The sequence below is a fragment of the Sus scrofa genome, chromosome 3 (assembly GCF_054392235.1).
Source record: "Sus scrofa isolate SSC_HxYL_T2T_F1_AM1 chromosome 3, Sscrofa_HxYL_maternal_Yorkshire_Landrace_v2.0, whole genome shotgun sequence".
Lineage (NCBI taxonomy): Eukaryota > Metazoa > Chordata > Mammalia > Artiodactyla > Suidae > Sus > Sus scrofa.
Window position 1 is genome coordinate 10,898,763 of NC_139385.1, and position 18,438 is coordinate 10,917,200.

General features: G+C 54.3%; 1 protein-coding gene and 2 long non-coding RNA genes across 8 annotated transcripts; 1 reads left to right on the forward strand and 2 right to left on the reverse strand.

Annotated features, from left to right (window-relative positions):
• Window positions 1–61: 61 nt before the first annotated feature.
• Window positions 62–14,100, forward strand: BICDL3 (BICD family like 3). The gene is made up of 8 exons (XR_014840259.1): window positions 62–331; window positions 5,097–5,282; window positions 7,106–7,438; window positions 7,731–7,856; window positions 8,414–8,508; window positions 8,733–8,853; window positions 8,942–11,026; window positions 11,271–14,100. It is a non-coding gene; the product is annotated as a BICD family like 3 (long non-coding RNA).
• ABHD11 (abhydrolase domain containing 11) lies at window positions 9,120–11,861 on the reverse strand. 6 transcript variants are annotated; one of them, XM_085016833.1, is made up of 7 exons: window positions 11,685–11,861; window positions 11,382–11,517; window positions 10,870–10,963; window positions 10,541–10,714; window positions 9,936–10,106; window positions 9,645–9,826; window positions 9,120–9,323 (listed from the first exon to the last, which is right to left on the reverse strand). In XM_085016833.1, the coding sequence occupies exons 4-7, from the start codon at window positions 10,661–10,663 to the stop codon at window positions 9,275–9,277; spliced, it is 525 nt and encodes a 174-aa protein (XP_084872959.1). In that variant the 5' UTR covers window positions 10,664–10,714; window positions 10,870–10,963; window positions 11,382–11,517; window positions 11,685–11,861; the 3' UTR covers window positions 9,120–9,274. The 6 variants fall into 6 exon arrangements, with proteins under 6 accessions (XP_084872959.1, XP_013850998.1, XP_005662039.1 ...); XM_013995544.2 differs by lacking the exon at window positions 10,870–10,963; XM_005661982.4 differs by lacking the exon at window positions 10,870–10,963 and having other exon boundaries at window positions 9,120–9,407.
• LOC146404390 (uncharacterized) lies at window positions 12,764–16,447 on the reverse strand. The gene is made up of 2 exons (XR_014840260.1): window positions 16,319–16,447; window positions 12,764–13,246 (listed from the first exon to the last, which is right to left on the reverse strand). It is a non-coding gene; the product is annotated as an uncharacterized LOC146404390 (long non-coding RNA).
• Window positions 16,448–18,438: the final 1,991 nt, after the last annotated feature.

Below are 18,438 nucleotides of genomic sequence, written 5' to 3' on the forward strand. Positions count from 1 at the left end.
GCCCCGGCCCCCGGGACCCCGGCCCAGCCCTCAGTCCGGCCCCGCCCCGCGCCCGCCCCGCCCCGCCCCGGCCGGTCCCGGCCTGGAACCTGGGTCAGGGCCTCTGGCTTCCCGCTCCCATCCTCACACCAGGTCTCCAGAAGCGTCACAGCCCTGGAACCTCGGCCCCCTGCGTTCTCGACGCCTCGTGATCCTGCCTGGGGTCGGGCCCCAGAGCCCCTGCTCCCTCCCCCATCTCAACCCTCCCTCGATTCGGCCGCTCAGCATCCCTCCTTCTGGACCCTGGATCTTCACCCCTAGAGCGCCTCACATCGCCAGGGATTTGCTAGAGGTTAGACCCCACCTCCCTCCTTCCTCTTATTGCCTTAGGACCTCCAGCATCCCTCTCCAGAAGCCTTCTCCAGCCCAAAGCCTCCAGGGTTCCAGCCTTTGAGCCCTTACCCTTCCTGTCTCTCCCCAACATCTTATCCACTCTCAGATGCTGGCCCTCTCTTTCCCCAGGATTTCTCAGTTCAATGCCTGATGTTGCGAGACCACCCCTTTGCCTTTAGTTCCCACTCCCAAGGGGATGCAGGAGCCCCTCTATCTTTGGGGAAGGAGATCGAAGTTGTAGTCCCATGTCCTTCTCCTTTCCCTTCATTCTCAACCCTGCATCCCAGCCCCAGCCCTGAGATCTTATTTCCTGTCTAGAAGCTGGGGGCAGCTAGTTTGGGGCCCAGCTTCTCTGGACGAATGGAAAGATCTTTGGCGTACTGCAGAGGGGTGGTGGGTGGCGGCTAGTCAGGAGCAGATGCTCCTTTTCTGCTCCCTGCCAGCATCTCGTTGAGCAACAGCCACATGCACACACCCAGCTGTCCCCTCTGTGCCCTGGCCCAGACGCTCTTGACCTCGAGCCAAGCACTCCCCCTTCCCTTCCCCAGGGCTGCCAAGGTGTTGTTTTGGAGCTGGACCAGTCCCCTGCTGCCCAGTGTGTCTGAGCCTGGCACTTCTCCCAGACGGTGGGCATAGGTTAGCTGGCTGGCAGACAGGCTGGAGACACTGTTCCAGCTATCCCTCCTTCCTTGGAAAGTCTGGCCCAAGATTAGCTCCAACGTAGCCTGGCATGAGAGATGACCACACCCCTTCCACTTGTCCAGACATTGACGGTGCCCCATTTGACAGATGCGAAACCAGGACTCACCTGCCAGAGAGCCTTCCCAGGATTTTGGGAAATGGGTGGCAGGGAAGGTGCTGCTTCCTGGTCCAGAGTAATTTCTGTGTGCAGGGTGACTCAGTGGGGCAAGTCATGGTTGCAGCCCCCAGAGCCCAGTGTCTGGCTTCATGGGGAGAGGGCAGAAGGGGAGACACAGCTCCTGCCCTCAGAGAGTCCTAGTGTCATGCCAAACATTACTTGTTGGGATGCACATTGAATGGTAGCATGAAAAATGAATAAAGAATGAATGTGGGCTCTTCACCTTATACTCTTTCTTTCTGGTACAGGTCTTAGTCTCATTCACTCATTCATCAAACATTACCCCCCAATAAGGCTTTCCGTGTCCTTTGTGATCTGGCCCTGCCTTCCTTCCTGGAGGCCACCGTTGCTCCCACTGTGTGAGCAGCCATGATGCCTGCTCTGCACTCACTTCTGGGGTCTTTGCACGTGCCTGGAGCACTCTCCTCCCTGTCTCTTCTCTCGTCACCATGCACCTGGCCAATGACTTCTAGTTCTTCCCTCCTAGGCGTCACCTCCTTCAAGAATTTGTCCCTGACCACCCAAGAATGAGCTCTGGGCTCCTTCTATGTGGCTCCACAAAGCCCTGTGTTTATCCCAACTAGGAAAGGAATGGGCTCATGTTCTTATTGATTCCCCAAGACTGGCACAGAAAGTGTGTCTGTGGAGTGAATAGTAAACACTTGCACGGAGTTCCCGTCGTGGCGCAGTGGTTAATGAATCCGACTAGGAACCATGAGGTTGCGGGTTTGATCCCTGCTCTTGCTCAGTGGGTTAACGATCCGGCGTTGCCGTGAGCTGTGGTGTAGGTCGCAGACGTGGCTCAGATCCTGCGTTGCTGTGGCTCTGGTGTAGGCCGGCAGCTACAGCTCCGATTCGACCCCTAGCCTGGGAACCTCCATATGCCGCGGGAGCGGCCCAAGAAATGGCAAAAAGACAAAAAACAAAAACAAAAAAACACTTGCATACTTGAATGAGCTGTGTTCAGGGGTTCAAAGGAGCACTCATTTGAGAGCTGGGCATTTGGGAGCTCCCTAAGTCCAGGCACAGTTCGGGCTTTCCAGTCCACAGGCTGGAAGAGTCGTGGTGGACCCCTTAACCACTGGATCCCTGCTATTAGGAACTGCTGCCACCTACTGGGCAAGGCCAGTGTTGCCTCACCCATGCCCTCATTGCAGAGTGCATGTGTGTACCCAGGTTGGGATGGTGACAGTCACCATGTGTCCTCCAGAAGCTCTCAGGCTGGTGGGAGAAACACCTTGACAGTGACAAGACAACGATAGGGAAGTACAGGGGCTTTCGGGGTCTGGCGGAAGAAGGGGAGGCAGCTCGTGTAGGCTTCAGGAATAGAACTGTCCCTGGGGCAGAGTTGTGGGGAGTGCAGATCAGGAAGGGGCAGCTGATCCAGGCTCCACGGATGGAGAGACTGCGTGTGTCGTTGATGCTCTCCTGTTGTTGCTTTCCTGCTGCTTTGTGGTCTGGCCCTGGCCCATTATTGTACAAAGCACTGGCCATCATATAAGGGTCACCTTTGCCATGAACCTGTCTGGGAGGCCTTCCATTAGTTCCATTGCGCAGGTGAGGACGACAAGGCTCAGAGAGGGAAAGAGAAACAAGGTAGTGAGGGGTGGGTGAAGTGGTTTCTAGGCCATCCAGCCCCGCAAATCCAAGCGGTCCTGACCACAAAGCCCAGCCCTGCCCAGCCAGTAGCTCTCCTTCCCCCTTCCATCTATCCTGATCCCAGGCCACCATCAGCCTGTAACCATCTTCTAGCTCAGTCTTGAGGCCCCAGGCTCAGCCATCCTGGGGGAGCAGCGGAGGAGGGAGACACGGGCAGCAGGCAGCTGGGGAATGAGTCTCACAGCTCTGTGTGTGGTATTTGAGGTAGGGCTTTGTGATGGAATTGACTACGTGCCTGAATATATTGCCCTCCTTTTCCCAATGAGAAGATTTAAAAAAAGGAATTCGGCCCAATATTCTAATTTAAACATTTAGGGATGCAGATAAAATAAGCCACTCACTTTAGTGAAAACATTTAAAATTCAAATATTTTACATCATGTATTTTTAAGAATAAATTTATTTGGAAGTAATTCTTTTCCATGCTCATGGTTTGGGGACGTTTATTGAAACCTTTCACTTGCATGTCTGCTTCTCACTGTCACGTGTCATGTATCATCTCTCGCGTCTTGAGTTCCCTGGTGCAGTTTTCTCAAAAGGGTCATCTTTGCTTGTGCTTGGAATTATAGAACTTTTTGAATCCGTGAGCGATGCTGTTACTGGAAATATTACTCTGAGTCATGAGAATAGTTATTTTTCATCCAAATGGTGGGTTAATATTTGTGATCTTCCTAGGGTTAGCACAGAATTATATAAAATAGCAATCTCCTACTCTTTTCTCATTCTCTTTTTTTTCTTTTGTCTTTTTAGGGCCACACCCACGGCAGTGTATGGAGGTTCCCAGGCTGGGGGTCCGATCAGAGGTGTAGGTCGTGCCTACACCACAGCCACAGCAACCCGGGATCCGAGCCATGGCTGCGACCTACACCACCGCTCATGGCAACACCAGATCCTTAACCCACTGAGTGAGGCCAGGGGTCGAACCTGTGTCCTTCGTGGATGCCTGTCATATTCGTTTCCACTGCACCACGACGGAAACTCCTCATTCTCTTTCCCTTCATTCTTTTTCTCCGCACTTCTTACCATCTGGTATATGCATTTATTTGTTTACCATCTAGCTCCCTTCCCTAGAACGTGAGCTCTGGAGGTTAGGGAACCTCGTCTACCTTCCTGTTTCATGTCCATCACTTGAAACCATGCCTGGAGCATAGTAGGTGCTCAATAAATGTCTGTGGACTGGATGACTATAAGGTTCTTAGAAGTGTTTGACAGCCCCGTGGCAGCCAGAGCCATGCATGTGGATGGCCCTGGAGTGGGGTGGGAAGGCTGCCCTGCAGGACCCAAGCCCTGTAAGGAGAGCATCTAAGTCAGGGGCAGCCTGTGGTTTCAGGAGATTCACTATGTACACGGAGAATGAACACATTATGAAATTTATTGGAGAAAAAAAAATGGAGTTCCTGTTGTGGCTCAGTGGTTAACAAATCCGACTAGGAACCATGAGGTTGTGGGTCCAACTCCTAGCCTGGGAACCTCTATATGCCGCCAGAGCAGCCCAAGAAATTGCAAAAAAGACAAACAAACAAAAAAATGTATTGAAGACAACTAAGGAAAAGGGAGTAAAAAATCTGGAAAGGTAGGATGAACCTTGTGCCCCTGGACTGGAATCTTTTTTTTCTTTTTTAGGGCCACACCCGCGGTATATGGAGGTTCCCAGGCTAGGAGTCAAATCAGAGCTACAGCTGCTGGCCAACGCCACAGCCATGGCCGTGCAGATCCAAGCCGTGTCTGCAACCCACACCACAGCTCACGGCAACGCCAGATCCTTAAACCCACTGAGTGAGGCCAGGGACCGAACCCGAAACCTCATGGTTCCTAGTCGGATTCGTTTCTGCTGCGCCATAATGGGAAGTCCTGGATGGGCATTTAAGGTCTGAATGGAAACCGCTTTTCAATATATGTAAACTGTATTAGTCTGGGTTTTCCAGAGAACCAGAACCAATAGGATAAACATAGAGGAAGAGATTTATTATGAGGAATTGACTCACACAATTATGGAGGCTGAGAAGTCGCACAATCTGCTGTCGGCAAGCTGGAGACTTGGAGAGCAGGGTGGTGGAGTTGCAGACTGAGACGGAAGGCTGCACTCCGGAGGACCAGGAGTGCTGACGGTGCAAATGCGAGTTCAAGGGCAGGAGAAGACGGAGACCCCAGCTCCACAGTCCGCAAGAGACGATTCCGCCTTTCCTCCGCCTTTTTGTTCTCTCCAGGCCCTCAGTGGATTGAATGAGGCCCGTGCACACAGGGAAGGCCCACCTGCTTTACTCAGGCCACCGAATCAAGTGCTCAGCTCTCTGGAAACAGCCTCACAGACAAACCCAGAAGTAATGTTTAACCAGCTGGCTGGGCACCCCATGGCCCAGTAGAGATGACATAAAAAATTAACCACCACACAGGTAAAGGAATAAACATAGACCTGAATGAGTGTTTGTGTGTGTATTTAAACATGTGTGGGTCTGGGAGCAGAGGTTACTCTAATTGCATTGAGCACAACCAACAGCCAGATATTGGTTTCTAAGCACTATTACTCTCCCCCCAAAAGTAACAGGTATTCTTGCCAAAATGGCTAATTCCAGGGCAGGGGCAGGAAAAAAACCAGACGAACTTGGACTGTCTTGTTGAGCCAGAAAGAATGGTGACACACATAAAAAATGACAAGAGCTCAGTAAGGGATACCCAATGATCAAATGATAGGGAGTACCCATGGTGGTTCTGTGGGTTACAAACCCAACCAGTGTCCATGAGGAAGTGGGTTCGATCCCTGGTCTTGCTCAGTGGGTTAAGGATCCGCCCCTGCCCTGAGCTGTGGTGTAGGTCACAGATGCGGCTCGGATCCCATGTTGCTGTAGCTCTGGCGTAGGCTGGCAGCTATAGCTCTGATTCGACCCCTAGCCTGGGAACTTCCATATGTTGCGGATGCAGCCCTAAACAGCAAAAAAAAAAAAAAAAAAAAGAATGCCAGCTAATAAATGTAGAAGAAATGATGAAATTAGAAAATCACCATTTGCAAGCCATTGTATTAATAATTAATTTGAACAAGAAACATCAATGGATGCTGAACTTATGGGTGAAAGTGAGTTGAAGAAAAGGATATTTCATAGTTTTGTTTTGTTTTCTTAGGGCCGCACCCATGGCACATGGAGGTTCCCAGGCTAGAAGTCTAATTGGAGCTGTAGCCGCCGGCCTAAGCCACAGCCACAGCAATGCCAGAGTCAAGCTGCGTCTGTGACCTACACCACAGCTCACGGGAATGCAAGATCCTTAACCCACTGAGTGAGGCCAGGGATCGAACCTACGTCCTCATGGATGCTAGTCAGATTCATTTCCGCTGAGCCACGATGGGAACGCCTGATGTTTCATAATCTTAAAGTATCTCCCTTACCCACTACTTACTCATCATGATCAATCAGTGATGAGCATCACCACCACAGGAGCTGCCACTGTGGTTCAGCAGGTCAAGAAGACAACATAAGTGTCCGTGAAGATGTGGGTTCAATCCAGGGCCTCACTCAGTGGGTTAAGGATCCAGCATTGCTGCAAGCTGTGGTATAGGTCTCAGATGTGGTTCACATCCCGCATTGCTATGGCTGAGGTGTAGGCTGGCAGCTCTGATTCGACCTCTAGCCCGGGAACCTCCAGATGCTGCAGGCACGGTGGTTTAAAAAAAAAAAAAAAAGCCCACCACCAGACATGGTTCCAAACAGTACCAGATACAAGAACATGGCATCATTTTTGTGGTCTTTCTGCCCAAATGTGTAACAGTGGTCTCACTGTGAGGAAAGAATGGACAAACCCAAATTGAAGGACAGTCTACAAAATAAGCTCCCTATAATCTTCAAAAATGTCAAGGTCAAAAACATTTTTTTTCTAAGGTCAAAATTCAAAGAAAGCCTGCAAATTGTTCTAGATTGAGGGAGACCAGAGAGATGGGACAACTGGGCACAATGTTTGATACCATATTACATTTTTTTTTTTACCCTAAAGATACTTTTTTTGGATATTGAAAGGCAGTGTGAAATTGTGTCAAAGTAAAAAGTTAAAATAAGTGCCTGGCATTAGTGTTAGCCCTTCTGGCTGACTCCCACTGGCTCATGGGACTGCTTTCCCAACAAGCTCCTGTGGAACCCCTGTGACTGGCTGTGAGGGGCCTTTGTGCTCCCACTGTCCCCAGACTCCCTGACACCCTTTTCTGATTTTCTCTATGCTTCATTCCTGCTAGACCTGGGGGTCCCTGGATCAGGGCACAAAGCAGCCTCGGAAACACACTACTGAATTGATCTCCTCCACAAATGGGGTGCTTGGGGTAGGGTCTGACCCCACCTCCTCACCTGGGGTTCAACCAAGAAATTGTGGAGTCTGGCTGCTGGAGAGGCACCTGGCTGAATGGAACCCATGGACGATCAGGCGTCAGGACTACAGGGAGTTTCCGGGAGGGTCCTGGAGGAAGTATTTACTGTTTAGAGCAGGGCTGACGGCCTAACCCCCAAGATGTAACCTTGCTGCAAAAGCCTCTCAACAGGGAGGCCCTCCTGCACCTCTGATGTCACCTCAGGTGAGCACAGGTGAGGGAGGTGTGAGTCACTGAGATTCCAAGCCCCCGTCCCCTCAGAGCACGGGAGACCACCCACGCTCCAGAATCAGCATGCTGGAAATATTGGAGGACTAACGAGCAATATTGTGGGAATACTGGAGGAATAATGAGCAATACTGCGGAAATACTGGAAGAATAATGAGCAATATTGTAGGAATATTAGAGGAAATTGCTAGGGAAGATGGTTCTTCAAGATGTTAGATGGAATTTGCCAGGGACAGTTAAAACATTTTTCCTTCTGTTTCCTGCTAAGGTTATGGTTGCGTGTGTGGATGCCATTCAAGGTCCTAAGCTGCCAGCTCTTCGGGACGGGGGACTGGAGCACCTGTCGCAGCACTAGAGCCCTTCTGGCCCTGTCAGGCCTTTCTCACCTCCTGATGTGAGTAGAGCACCCCCTTGGGGTGAGGGGCACACACGGCTGGGCAAGGAAGGAGCTGAGGAAACCGTGGCTCTGGCTGGAGGGTTCCAGGAACCAGGAGGGGAGGCAGGGGCATGGCCAGCTTGTCCAGGGCGGGGCCTGACAGGGAGTGCCCTGACGGGGAGGGCAAAGGGCCATGTCCTCCGCCTGCCCCACCCCGCTGACAGAAGTCCCAGTCACCAGGCCACTCTCAGTCTGGGGCCCTCGAGGGGTAAGTGTCCTTCTGAACCCACCTTGTCTCTTTCCTGGGGGTCGGGTGAGAACTTTCCTCCTTGGGGTCCAAACACCCTGCCCCCACTGCTTACCCTTAGGCAGGAAAGGGCCACACCAACTACGCCCTCAGCATGGAGGGGTCCCCTGCCCACAATACCAGAGCACTGGGGCAGGTACAGAACAGCTCAGACCCTTCCCCTCCTGCCATGAGCATCAGGGCCAAGGCCAGGGCAGAAAGGGCCAGTGGGACACCTCATCCAGGCAAGCCCCAAGTCGCTGCTCCCTCCTCTGTCCCCCTACAACAGAGCGCAGAATCCCAAGTGGCTGGAGCACTGGGGGACACCCAGACAGAGCCCTTGCTGGACCAGGTCCTGCGGGAGCGGGATGAAGCCATTGCCAAGTGAGAGGCAGCCGCCTGTGGGGCTTGGGAGGGTGGCAGAGGGCTCGCCCCCCAAGGCTTGGCCCTGCCAGGAGGGGGAGGGGGGAAGGCAGGCATTCCTAGAAGGAAAGCCACACAACAGCCCACCCTGTCATAAGGCAGGGACTGTGGCCACACCTGTCCACCCCCAGGGCTCAGAAGCAGATGTGCGGGGCCTGAGCCTCAAGCTCTCTCTGCCCCCTTAGGAAGCGGGCAGTGGAGGCTGAGCTGGACACGTGCAAAGCCAAGTTGCGAGCCGTGGAGGCCCAGCTGTTGGAAGTTCTGGAGGAGAAGCTGAGACTGAAGCAGGAGGTGGAGGCCTGGGAGGTAGGGTGGGAATGCCGGCCGGGCCTGGGGGGCGGGCAGGGCCAGACGGGCAGAGGCCTGGCCCCTGAACCTGCTCTCCTGCCCCCAGGAGGACATGCAGCAGCTGGTGAGGCAGCGGGTGGAGAGTCAGCTGCAGAGAGAGTCCAGGGGCGGCCTGGGAGAGGGTCTGGGAGCCCCAGTGAACTCTGGAACTGCCAGGACCCCCTGGGTCCGACTCCCCTTGGGTCGATGGGGACACTGGCGGTGAGAGAACTCAGCCCAAGACCTTGGGAAGAGTACGTTTATTCATTAAAGTTTGAGGTCTGAACCCCTCTACATCCTCGTGCCCTCAGTGCCCACCTGAGTCCTTCTGTGCTGGAACAAGGAGCAGCCTGCGGGGCCTTGAAGTTTGGGGTTTCATGTCCCCTCTGGCCGGCAACTTTTAGGCCAGGAAGCTTCGGATGGCAGCCATGAAGTCTTGCGGGCTGTCGCTGTGGACCAAGTGGCCAGCATTAGGCAAGGTCTGCATCTGAGCCCGAGGGAAGAGCCGCCTAATCTCAGGGTGGTGGCTGGGACTGTCCAACGGAGAGAAGGCCGCCAAGAAGGTGTGAAAGTAGGAAGATGGGGCGAGAAGGAGAGAAGCAGAGGCCAAGTGGGGCTAGATGGAGAGCCACGCGAACCCACATGCCCAGTGGGGTTTCCGGGTTCTCAGGCACCCCTGGCCAACCCTCAGGCCCTCCCAGAGGCAGGCTCCCCAGGCTGGGGGGCCAGATAAGTCGGGCACACCACTCCCACCACCCTGCCTGGCTTACAGCACGAATTGAGAGTTTCCACCAATGAGGAAGAGGGCTGGTCCAGAGTAGGATTCTTGCCGTGGTGGGAAGTTCAAGATTTTGTCCCAGTGCTGGGACAAAGCGTCCAAGTTCACTCTCCACACGAAGTGCCCATCCACCTCCACCAGGTTGGTAAGAAGGAACTGCCGTACGCTTATGCTCTGTGGGGGTTCAGTAGTTGTGTTGGGGGGGACTGTGAGGCGTGGGGCTGCCCCTCCTCCTTTGACAGGTCCCAGCCCACAGTGCCATTCAGGAGCGGGGGTGCATTACCTGGATGACAGAGCTGAGCTTCTCACTGGCCAGTTTCCGGGCACTGGAGAGGGATGCCCCATTCGGGAGGTCTATGGCCTTCATGGCTGCTACGTAGTTCGGAAAGTTCGAGCTGGATGTGCTCTCCACTGGGCTAATGTCCACGGCAATCAGGCGCTCCACCAGCTCTGGCTGCAGGAGAAAATGAGATGGGGACCCTAGGGCAGGCACAGTGGGTTTCAGGCATAGTTTCTTTTTTTTGGTCTTTTTTTTGCTATTTCTTGGGCCGCTCCCGCGGCATATGGAGGTTTCCAGGCTAGGGGTGGAATCGGAGCTGCAGCCACTGGCCTACGCCAGAGCCACAGCAACGCTGGATCCGAGCTGCATCTGCCACCTCCACCACAGCTCACGGCAACACTGGATCATTAACCCACTGAGCAAGGGCAGGGACCGAACCCGCAACCTCATGGTTCCTAGTCAGATTCGTTAACCACTGCGCCACGACGGGAACTCCAGGCATAGTTTCTGAGTCCTGAACTTGGCTGTCCAAGGCTCCTTGGAGTCCCAGGTTGCCTGTTGGGTGCTCAGGGCCCGCAATGGATGAGAGAAAGACAGGGATGGCTCACCCTTTGAAGTGCCAGCAGCATGGCTGTCTTGCCTCCCATGCTGTGGCCAATGAGGACGCAGGGCACTAGGCCCAGCTGGGGCAGGAGGTCCTGCAGATCCTGGCTCATGGCCTCGTAGCTCATGTCTGGGCTGTGGGGGCTGTCGCCATGGTTTCGAGCATCCACTGTCAGCACCTGGGGAGCAGGTGAGATGGGGACAGCAATGGCATGTACATTCCGGGCATAACCTAAAGCCTGGCAGGCCTGCAGGCTGAGGGAGATGGAGAGCCTGGGGGGAGATCCAGAAGAGGAAAAAGGGCCCAGGTGATGAGAGGACTCAGTTCTCGGACCTTGGAGGTTCAGATGAAGAACCAGGAGCCACTCTGCCAGAAGGCCCAAGGAGTGTGACCACGTCTCTGGAGGTCTGGCCTAGCTGGGTAGCAACTACAGAGAAAGCAGAATTTGCAATAGTTGGAGCACAGAAGAACGGGTTGCTGATAAGAGCTGGTGAGCCCCCTGTCATCCTTGGGGAATAAGCAGGGTCTGGCCCTCTTGGGGGTAAGGTGTTGGCACTTAGGCATGGGACGGCAGAGCCTAGCTCAAGGTGGAGCACTCAGGCATCCAAAACACGAATGAAGGAATGGATGGGTGAAAGCACAAGGGAATGTATGGGGTTCATCTATGGCCTAGGTCTGCCTGCCCTGCGGGCTCCATACTTAGAAGGACAACCTTTTCTTTCATTTCCGCTCAGAGACCTGCCTCTACCGGCGCTGGGGACAGAGAAGCGGGCCTCTAGTCTGCCTCCTCTAGGGCCCCGCCCACCAAGGCCCGCCTCTCTCCGGGCCCGCCTCTGGAAGCTTACCCTCCTGCCAGTCTGCTGGGCTAGGGCCTTGGCGATGGAGCTGAAGTTGGCTTTGCTTCCAAAGAGCCCATGCAAAAAGACGAGGGGCGGGCGGGCTACCTCCCCGTCCAAAAGCTTGTAGGAAAGCGGCACCGGCCTGACGGAAGGAACAAGGATGAGCGGAGGGTCTGAGCCAGCTGGGAAAGCCGCTTAGGGAGCGGCCTCGGGAGGGGGCGGGCCCAAGCAGAGGAAAAGGAACCACCTGGGCCGGAATGGAGGGGGAGGGGCGAAGGAAGGCCTCCCACCCCGGCGCCCTTGACTGACCTCGGCTCTGTGCCGCCTTGGCTGCTGCTGAGTGCAACAGGCACTCTGGAGAAGCTGGGACTGGAGGGGCCGATCCCCCTATGGGGGAGCCTCCAGGCGCGGGCGCAGCGGAGCATCCCCGGGATCGGAGACCTGGCGCGAACCTCGTGCTGTTCGCTAGCCACGCCTTGCGTCTTTAGGCGGGCCCCCGCCCAGTTCCGACTGGAGCTCCACCCTCTCCCCCGCCCCCCAAGGCGGAACGCCCCTCCGTCGCCACGTTTCCTTACGTAATTCCAGAGAACTGTCGGTCTCTCCCAGCTCCGCCCCTTGCGCCAGTACGTACGCCTGCGGGCATTTTCCCCCACAGGAGAGCACCGCCCTGGCCACGTCCCGGGCGGAGCCACCCAGTACTTTGGCCCCGCCCCCACAATGCTCCGCCAGGCCCCGCCCCGTACAGAATCCTTGTGGGGAATCGGGGCTTGCGGTTTGGGAGTTAGGTCCCAGGTGCTCTTGAAGACCGGAGTTTGGGCGTGAACTCAAGGTGGCCGCGGGGCAGATCCTTGACTAGCATAGGAGGTCCTGCCTGGGCCCGCTGCCGGCCCCACACCTGGCTTGTTCCTTTGCCCTCACGCGCCGCCTTGGGTGGGTCCCTTATTTTCTGTGCCGCTGGCGGGCGCGGGCGAGAGGCGCCAGGAGTGGCTCCCGTCGTCGAGGCGCCAGCTAGGAGGCGCCGTGCTTCACAGCCAGGGGCTCAGGCAGGCCAGACAGAGCACCTCTTACCAATCCTGACTCTAGAAAAGAGCTAGGAGGGACTCTAGAGGTGATCTCCAACCTCACACCCCCGCCTGCCCCGCCCTTTACAGATGGGGAAGTGGAGGCAAATGACTTTTACGAGAGGCAGAACTGGAACCTCTGGACTTCGAGTCAAAGTGGGAGGCCAGGTGTTCGTACTAGAGAGGACATTTGCCGCACTGAGCCGAAATGGTTCAGATACGCTCACCCCCGCCCACCGTTTACCAGCAGAGAAATAAACACGCCTCCCACCCCATTAGCACGTCTGCTGGCTGGTCACCTCCTTTTGGAACTCTGACGGGCTGCCATTTTCTTTTTTTTCTTTTTTTTTATATATATAAAATGATTTTTTTTTCGTTATAGCTGGTTTACAGTGGTTGTTCGTTTTGCTTTTGAGGGCCACACCCGGGGCATATGGAAGTTCCCAGGCTAGGGGTGGAATTGGAGCTGCAGCTGCCGGCCACAGCCACAGCCATAGCATTGCTGGATCCGAGCTGCGTCCGCGGCCTATATTCCACGGCTCATGGCAACCTGAGACCCTTAACCCACTGAGCGAGGCCAGGGATGGAACCGGCATCCTCTTGGATCCTAGTCGTGTTCGTTAGCCGCTGAGCCACGAAGGGAACGCCCCTGGTTGCCATTTTCTCTCCTCAGTCTGGGGATGGGGTAGCAGTGGCGACATTGCCTTCTACCTAGGCTGGTTCCCACCGCAGTCCAGCCTTCGGCAGTTGCAGGAGTAGCTGCTCTTTCTACAGCATTCTTCTGCTCAGAAACCATCAGGGACTTCCCATCTGTAAAGTTGAGAGTTGAAACTTCACAGCACCCCAGGCTTGCTCCTGTCTGATCTTACCTGTCTATCCACCCATGCTCCCCATTCTCTCGATAGCTCACCAGGCACCCTGATTACTACGCTGAACACCTTGCTTTAGGTCTTTACACCCAGCACTGCCCCTTGCTGGGATGCTGTGTCCACCTTCCAGAAAGCTAGTTGCCCAAGTCCTCCACATCTTTTAAGGCCCTGGATAACTGCTTCCACTTTCCTTAAGCCTTCCCAGATTCCCCCAGTTGAAACTAATCTCTCCCACCCCTTGTTCTCAAAGCATATGTTAGAGTCTATTGTATAATATTACAGAACTGGCTTTTTTTTTGGTCTTTTTAGGGCCACACCCATGGCATATGGAGGTTCCCAGGCTAGGGGTCCAATCAGAGCTACAGCTGCCGGCCTACTCCACAGCCAGAGCCACGCAGAATCTGAGCTGCATCTGTGGTCTACACCACAGCTCACAGCAATGCTAACCCACTGAATGAGGCCATGAATTGAACCCGCAACCTCATCGTTCCTAGTCGGATTCGTTTCTGCTTCGCCATGACAGGAACTCCAGAACTGGCTTTCTATGTGTCCACCATAGTCTGGGGGCTCCTAGAGGACCTGGGTCATGTTTTGCTCATCTGGTGCAAAGGGCAATAGTCATTTTACAGAAAGACAATGGAGAGATTCGGGCACGAGCTGAGGCTTAGGTATAGATTCAGCTGGTAGCTGGACCAGTGGGTCACACTGCCTTCTCCCCCACCTCCTTAGGACAGGCCTGATGGAGTCAGTACAGCACCCTGACTCCATGACCTAATAAATGCCTTCCCTAATGAAGTGGCCCCGTCTTGAGCCAGCTTGGTGATGGACAGGTGTTTTGTTCTAATCTGAGGAGGGTTTTGAGGTCACTGGAGACTAAACACACCAAGTGGTGTGATCATTTACTGCCAGCATACTCATTACGGGAATGATGAGAACATCTGAGCCCTAGATGGGGACGGGTCCAAGGTTTGGGAGGGGTCTTTGGAGGAGATCGAGCAGGATGTTTTGCTAGAATCCGTGGATGGAGGGGAAAAGGGTTGATGTCCTGTTGGTGATTCAGAAGAATAGCATTTCAGAGATGGTTTCAAGTGGGCCCCCATCCCACCCCAGCCTACTATCTGAGAAACCTGAACCTGGCCCACAGCCCTTGACCATCTGTGCCCAGCCAGAGCCCTAGGTCTAGGGGCAGGAGCAGCCCTGAAACATTTCTGAGTCCTCAGCTCCAGCTATGTCACGTGGCTGGTTAGGGCCTGGCCAGCTGGTAAGCAGAAAAACCAGTTGGCTTGAGGTTTCCACTTCAACACTCCAGAAAAATCGGTCGGGCCAGGAGAGAGGTTGTTGCTACCTGGGAAGGACTGTGGTGATGGGGTGCTGGGGAGGGGTCAACCTGAGGGCCACCCACCCCTCCCAGTTTGTCAGGAATGAGCCAGTGGACTTGCTATTGGTTGGTGACGGTCTTCCTCTTGGGGGGTGTCAAGTCCCTGAGATGCTATATGTGGGTGGAGAAGCTGGCCACAGAATAAGACCACTCTACCTCGGGGATCCAGTCTCCACTTCCACAACCCTGTTCCCAGCAGTGCAACCTCCCCGTGGAGTGGGAGTGTGGGAACATCCTCATTTAACTTCTGGAAAAAATGGGGCCACGGGAAGTGAAATCACCCAGCTCCCAACATGCAGCCCGAGCACAGCCAGCCTGAAGTCCTTCCTGGGCTTCCTGTGTTACTCCTAGGCCAGTGCTCTGGATGTGTCATCACCGCTGATGTAGCTGGGGACCAAGAGCCGAAGAGGTGCGGCCTCTGGCGGCAGGGATACTGCACCCTGGTGGTGGTGGCGTTGAATGGGTTAAGGCAGGGAGGCAGCGGTTGTCCCTCAACCGCACCTGGCTCAGTATCGGTCACGTGGTCAGGGTTTCACCTGCCCCGCTGAGCAGGGACAATCAGGCTGCTTGTTCCTCCACTGGTCACCATGGTGACAGGAGTGCGCCTGGGGAGGTCACCAGGGCAAATTCCTGCCCGCCGGCCGGGTGGGGCAGGGGTATCAGTCAAGCTGGGGTCGCCAGGGCTCCTGGAAGCCCCCTTGAGGTTTGCTGTGGGACTCCTGTCCAGCCTCCTCCCATGCCACCCCCCCGCCCCCCTGCCTCCAACCCAGCCTCTCTCTTCCTCGATTTTGAAGCTGAGTGTATTAAACTGCCCAGACTTTCTTCTGCGTTATCTTGTTTAATCCTCACAGCAGCCTGTTCTGCACACGAATCCCCTGGGCCTCCCCCAGACTCAGGGAGCACGTTGAGGACATGTGCTCCTTCCTTCCTTCCTCCTGCAGATGTTCTTGGAAACTCATACCTTTCTAGACATGGACACCTTTCTCCAGACAGCCGGTGAACAAAACCACAAGCTAATGAGCCACACGACAGTGGACAGTGTGGCGTATTTATTTTCTTCTGAGCAGGATGGGGAGGCTCCTGGGGACCCTGTGCAGGAGACAGAGCCTGCACGTGATGCTCTGGTGTCAGGAACACCTCTGGGCCCCCTTTCTGCCACCTACAGGCTTTACCTGTACCTCCTTCTGCCAAGCTTCCCACCAGGCCCAGAGATGTTCCATCTCCTTCCTTCCTGCTTTCATCCTCTCTCTCCTCTGCTCCAGAACCCTCCTCCCCAGAGGCCTTGCTAACTCTGGCCAACCTTTTCCCCCACCTCCAGACTCCCGTGCGCAGTAACAGCCTCATCACACGCACAGATTTTTGAACTGGGTGGGGTGAGGACACCTCCTCTTTTGGGATGGAGGGAGTCTGTGTTTTGAAACCCAGCAACCTCCACTCCCTCCACTCCCTTTGAGAAACAGCAGCCCGCAAGATACACACCAGCCTCCCCTGCCAGCGTTTTGGTGGCTTCATTTCCTGAGCACTAATTGCCAGGTGCTGGGGATGTAAGCGTGCCCCCCGACCAACGCACAGACCTGACAGTCTAGTGGGGAAGATACAGACGGATATGTAATCACACGCTCAGTACCTACGTACAGGAAAGTGAGAGCATAAAACCGAGGCTTCCGACTGGCCCTGCAGAAGGGATGCTTGAGTGGAGATCTGAAGGACGAGTAGGAGTCAGTCGGCAAGGTGAAGGGGTTATAGCGGAGGAGGGTGTTCCAGAAGTGGGGACACTGCGTGCAAGGGTGACGCCATCCCACTTGTCAAGGCAGGATCAGGAGTCATTCCTGGTGCCTCTCACCCCCGCCCCCCCGCCGCCATCTAGTCCCTCACCTAGTTCTGTGGATGTTTATCTCCCAAATAGCTCTGATCTCCGTCCACTTCCGCCCATCTACGCAGCCCCATCTCTCCCCTCCATCACCGCTGCCTTCTCACTAGACTAGTCCTCTTGGCCCCTTCGGTTATTTCCCTACATAGCAGCCTGATCTCTTCCAAAGATCTAACCTATGGCTGTACAGCAGAAATGGGCACAACATTGTCAATCAACTATAATAATAAAAAAAAAATACTCAAAGCTCTAACACATTTCTTTGTTAATCTAGTTTGTTGCTCTCTCCATTTTCCTATTTTTCTGTGCTCTGGGTTTGTGTTCACTGTTCCTGGGGTGGCGTGTGGCAGCCCAGAGTAGAAAAGCTGGTTTATGTGTTTCAAAAGCTGAAGCCCAGAGGGGAAGAGGATGGCTCAGGAGAGATAACTGTCTTGGCCAGGAATGGGGGGCGGGAGGATGTCTGCCACTTACTTCTTGGCAGGGTCCCCAGAAAGGAATGGCTCCTGGGTTTGCTTGCAAAATCATTCCCAGCTCTGCGCCTCAAGCAGGCACCGTGCAAAACATAGGACCAAAGGGGCCGCGGAAACAGGATGATGATGTCTCAGCAGCGATCACTGTTGCCTGAGGGCTGGATACCGTCCAACCTCGCCCTCCCCCCAGCCTCCTCCCTCACCTCCCCCAGGAAATTTGGCTCTGCTGAATATCCCAACCTCAAGAGGACTGAAGTTCAACCTGTTTCCAACTGCCTCAGCAGAATGGAACATCATGGCAATAGTGTTATTGCCTGGCTCCGTTTATGGACTGGCGTTCCTAATTGCCACAGTGCTATACACAGTGGACTTTCTTCATAAATCAACTATCCAACAATTCATTGGGCAAATATTTACTGAGCACTTGCGGATGCCAAGTATGAATTTTAGAGCCAGAGATATGGCAATTATATGGCCTTCTTCCTCAAGAACAGAAAAAGCCACCCTCCACCCCCAGAACTTCTACTCTCAAGTGGGGAAGACAAGCCATCAGCAAATAAACAAGCAAATAAATGTGTAAATACAAATCGTGACAAGTTCAGTGGGCAGGATGCTGTGTTTGGTAATAATTGGGGTGGGAGATATTAAATAGGGTGGTAAGAAAAGGCCTAAGGTAAGGTGAAATCTATAGGATAAGAAGGAGGCGGGGGTCATATAAACACCAGGGGGAAAATGTTTTGGGCAGAGGGAATAGCATGTGCAAAGGCCCTGAAGTACCCAGGATGTTCCCCACACTTTTTTTTTTTTTTTGTCTTTTCTAGGTCCGCACCATGGCACATGGAGGTTCCCAGGCTAGGGATCTAATCAGAGCTGTAGACACCAGCCTACGCCAGAGCCACAGCAATGCAGGATCCGAGCCGCGTCTGCAACCTACACCACAGCTCACAGCAACACCGGATCTTAACCCGCTAAGCCAGGCCAGGGACCGAACCCGCAACCTCATGGTTCCTAGTCGGATTTGTTAACCACTGAGCCACGACGGGAACTCCCTTCTCACCTTTTAAAAAAGTTTTTTGGCTGTGCCCACATCATACAGAACTTCCCCAGCCAGGGATCGAACCCATGCCACAGCAGTGACAACACTAGATCCTTAACCCATGGAGCCACCAGGGAACTCCTTTGTTAGAGAAGAAGGCAGAGGAAACTGGAGCCAGAAAACAAGGAGAGAAAGGCATATAGGTGGTGGACTGGGGTTGGTCCCTAGAGGAGTCTGGTAAGGGGTTTTGTCTTTATTAAAGAGAAATGAGAGCCAGTAAGGGTTTAAGCTTTATATTTTAAGAGGACTACTTGGCTGCACAGGAGAGGGTGGGGAGGGCCAGATTAAAGGTGAAGTGCAGGAGAGGAAGGAAAATCAG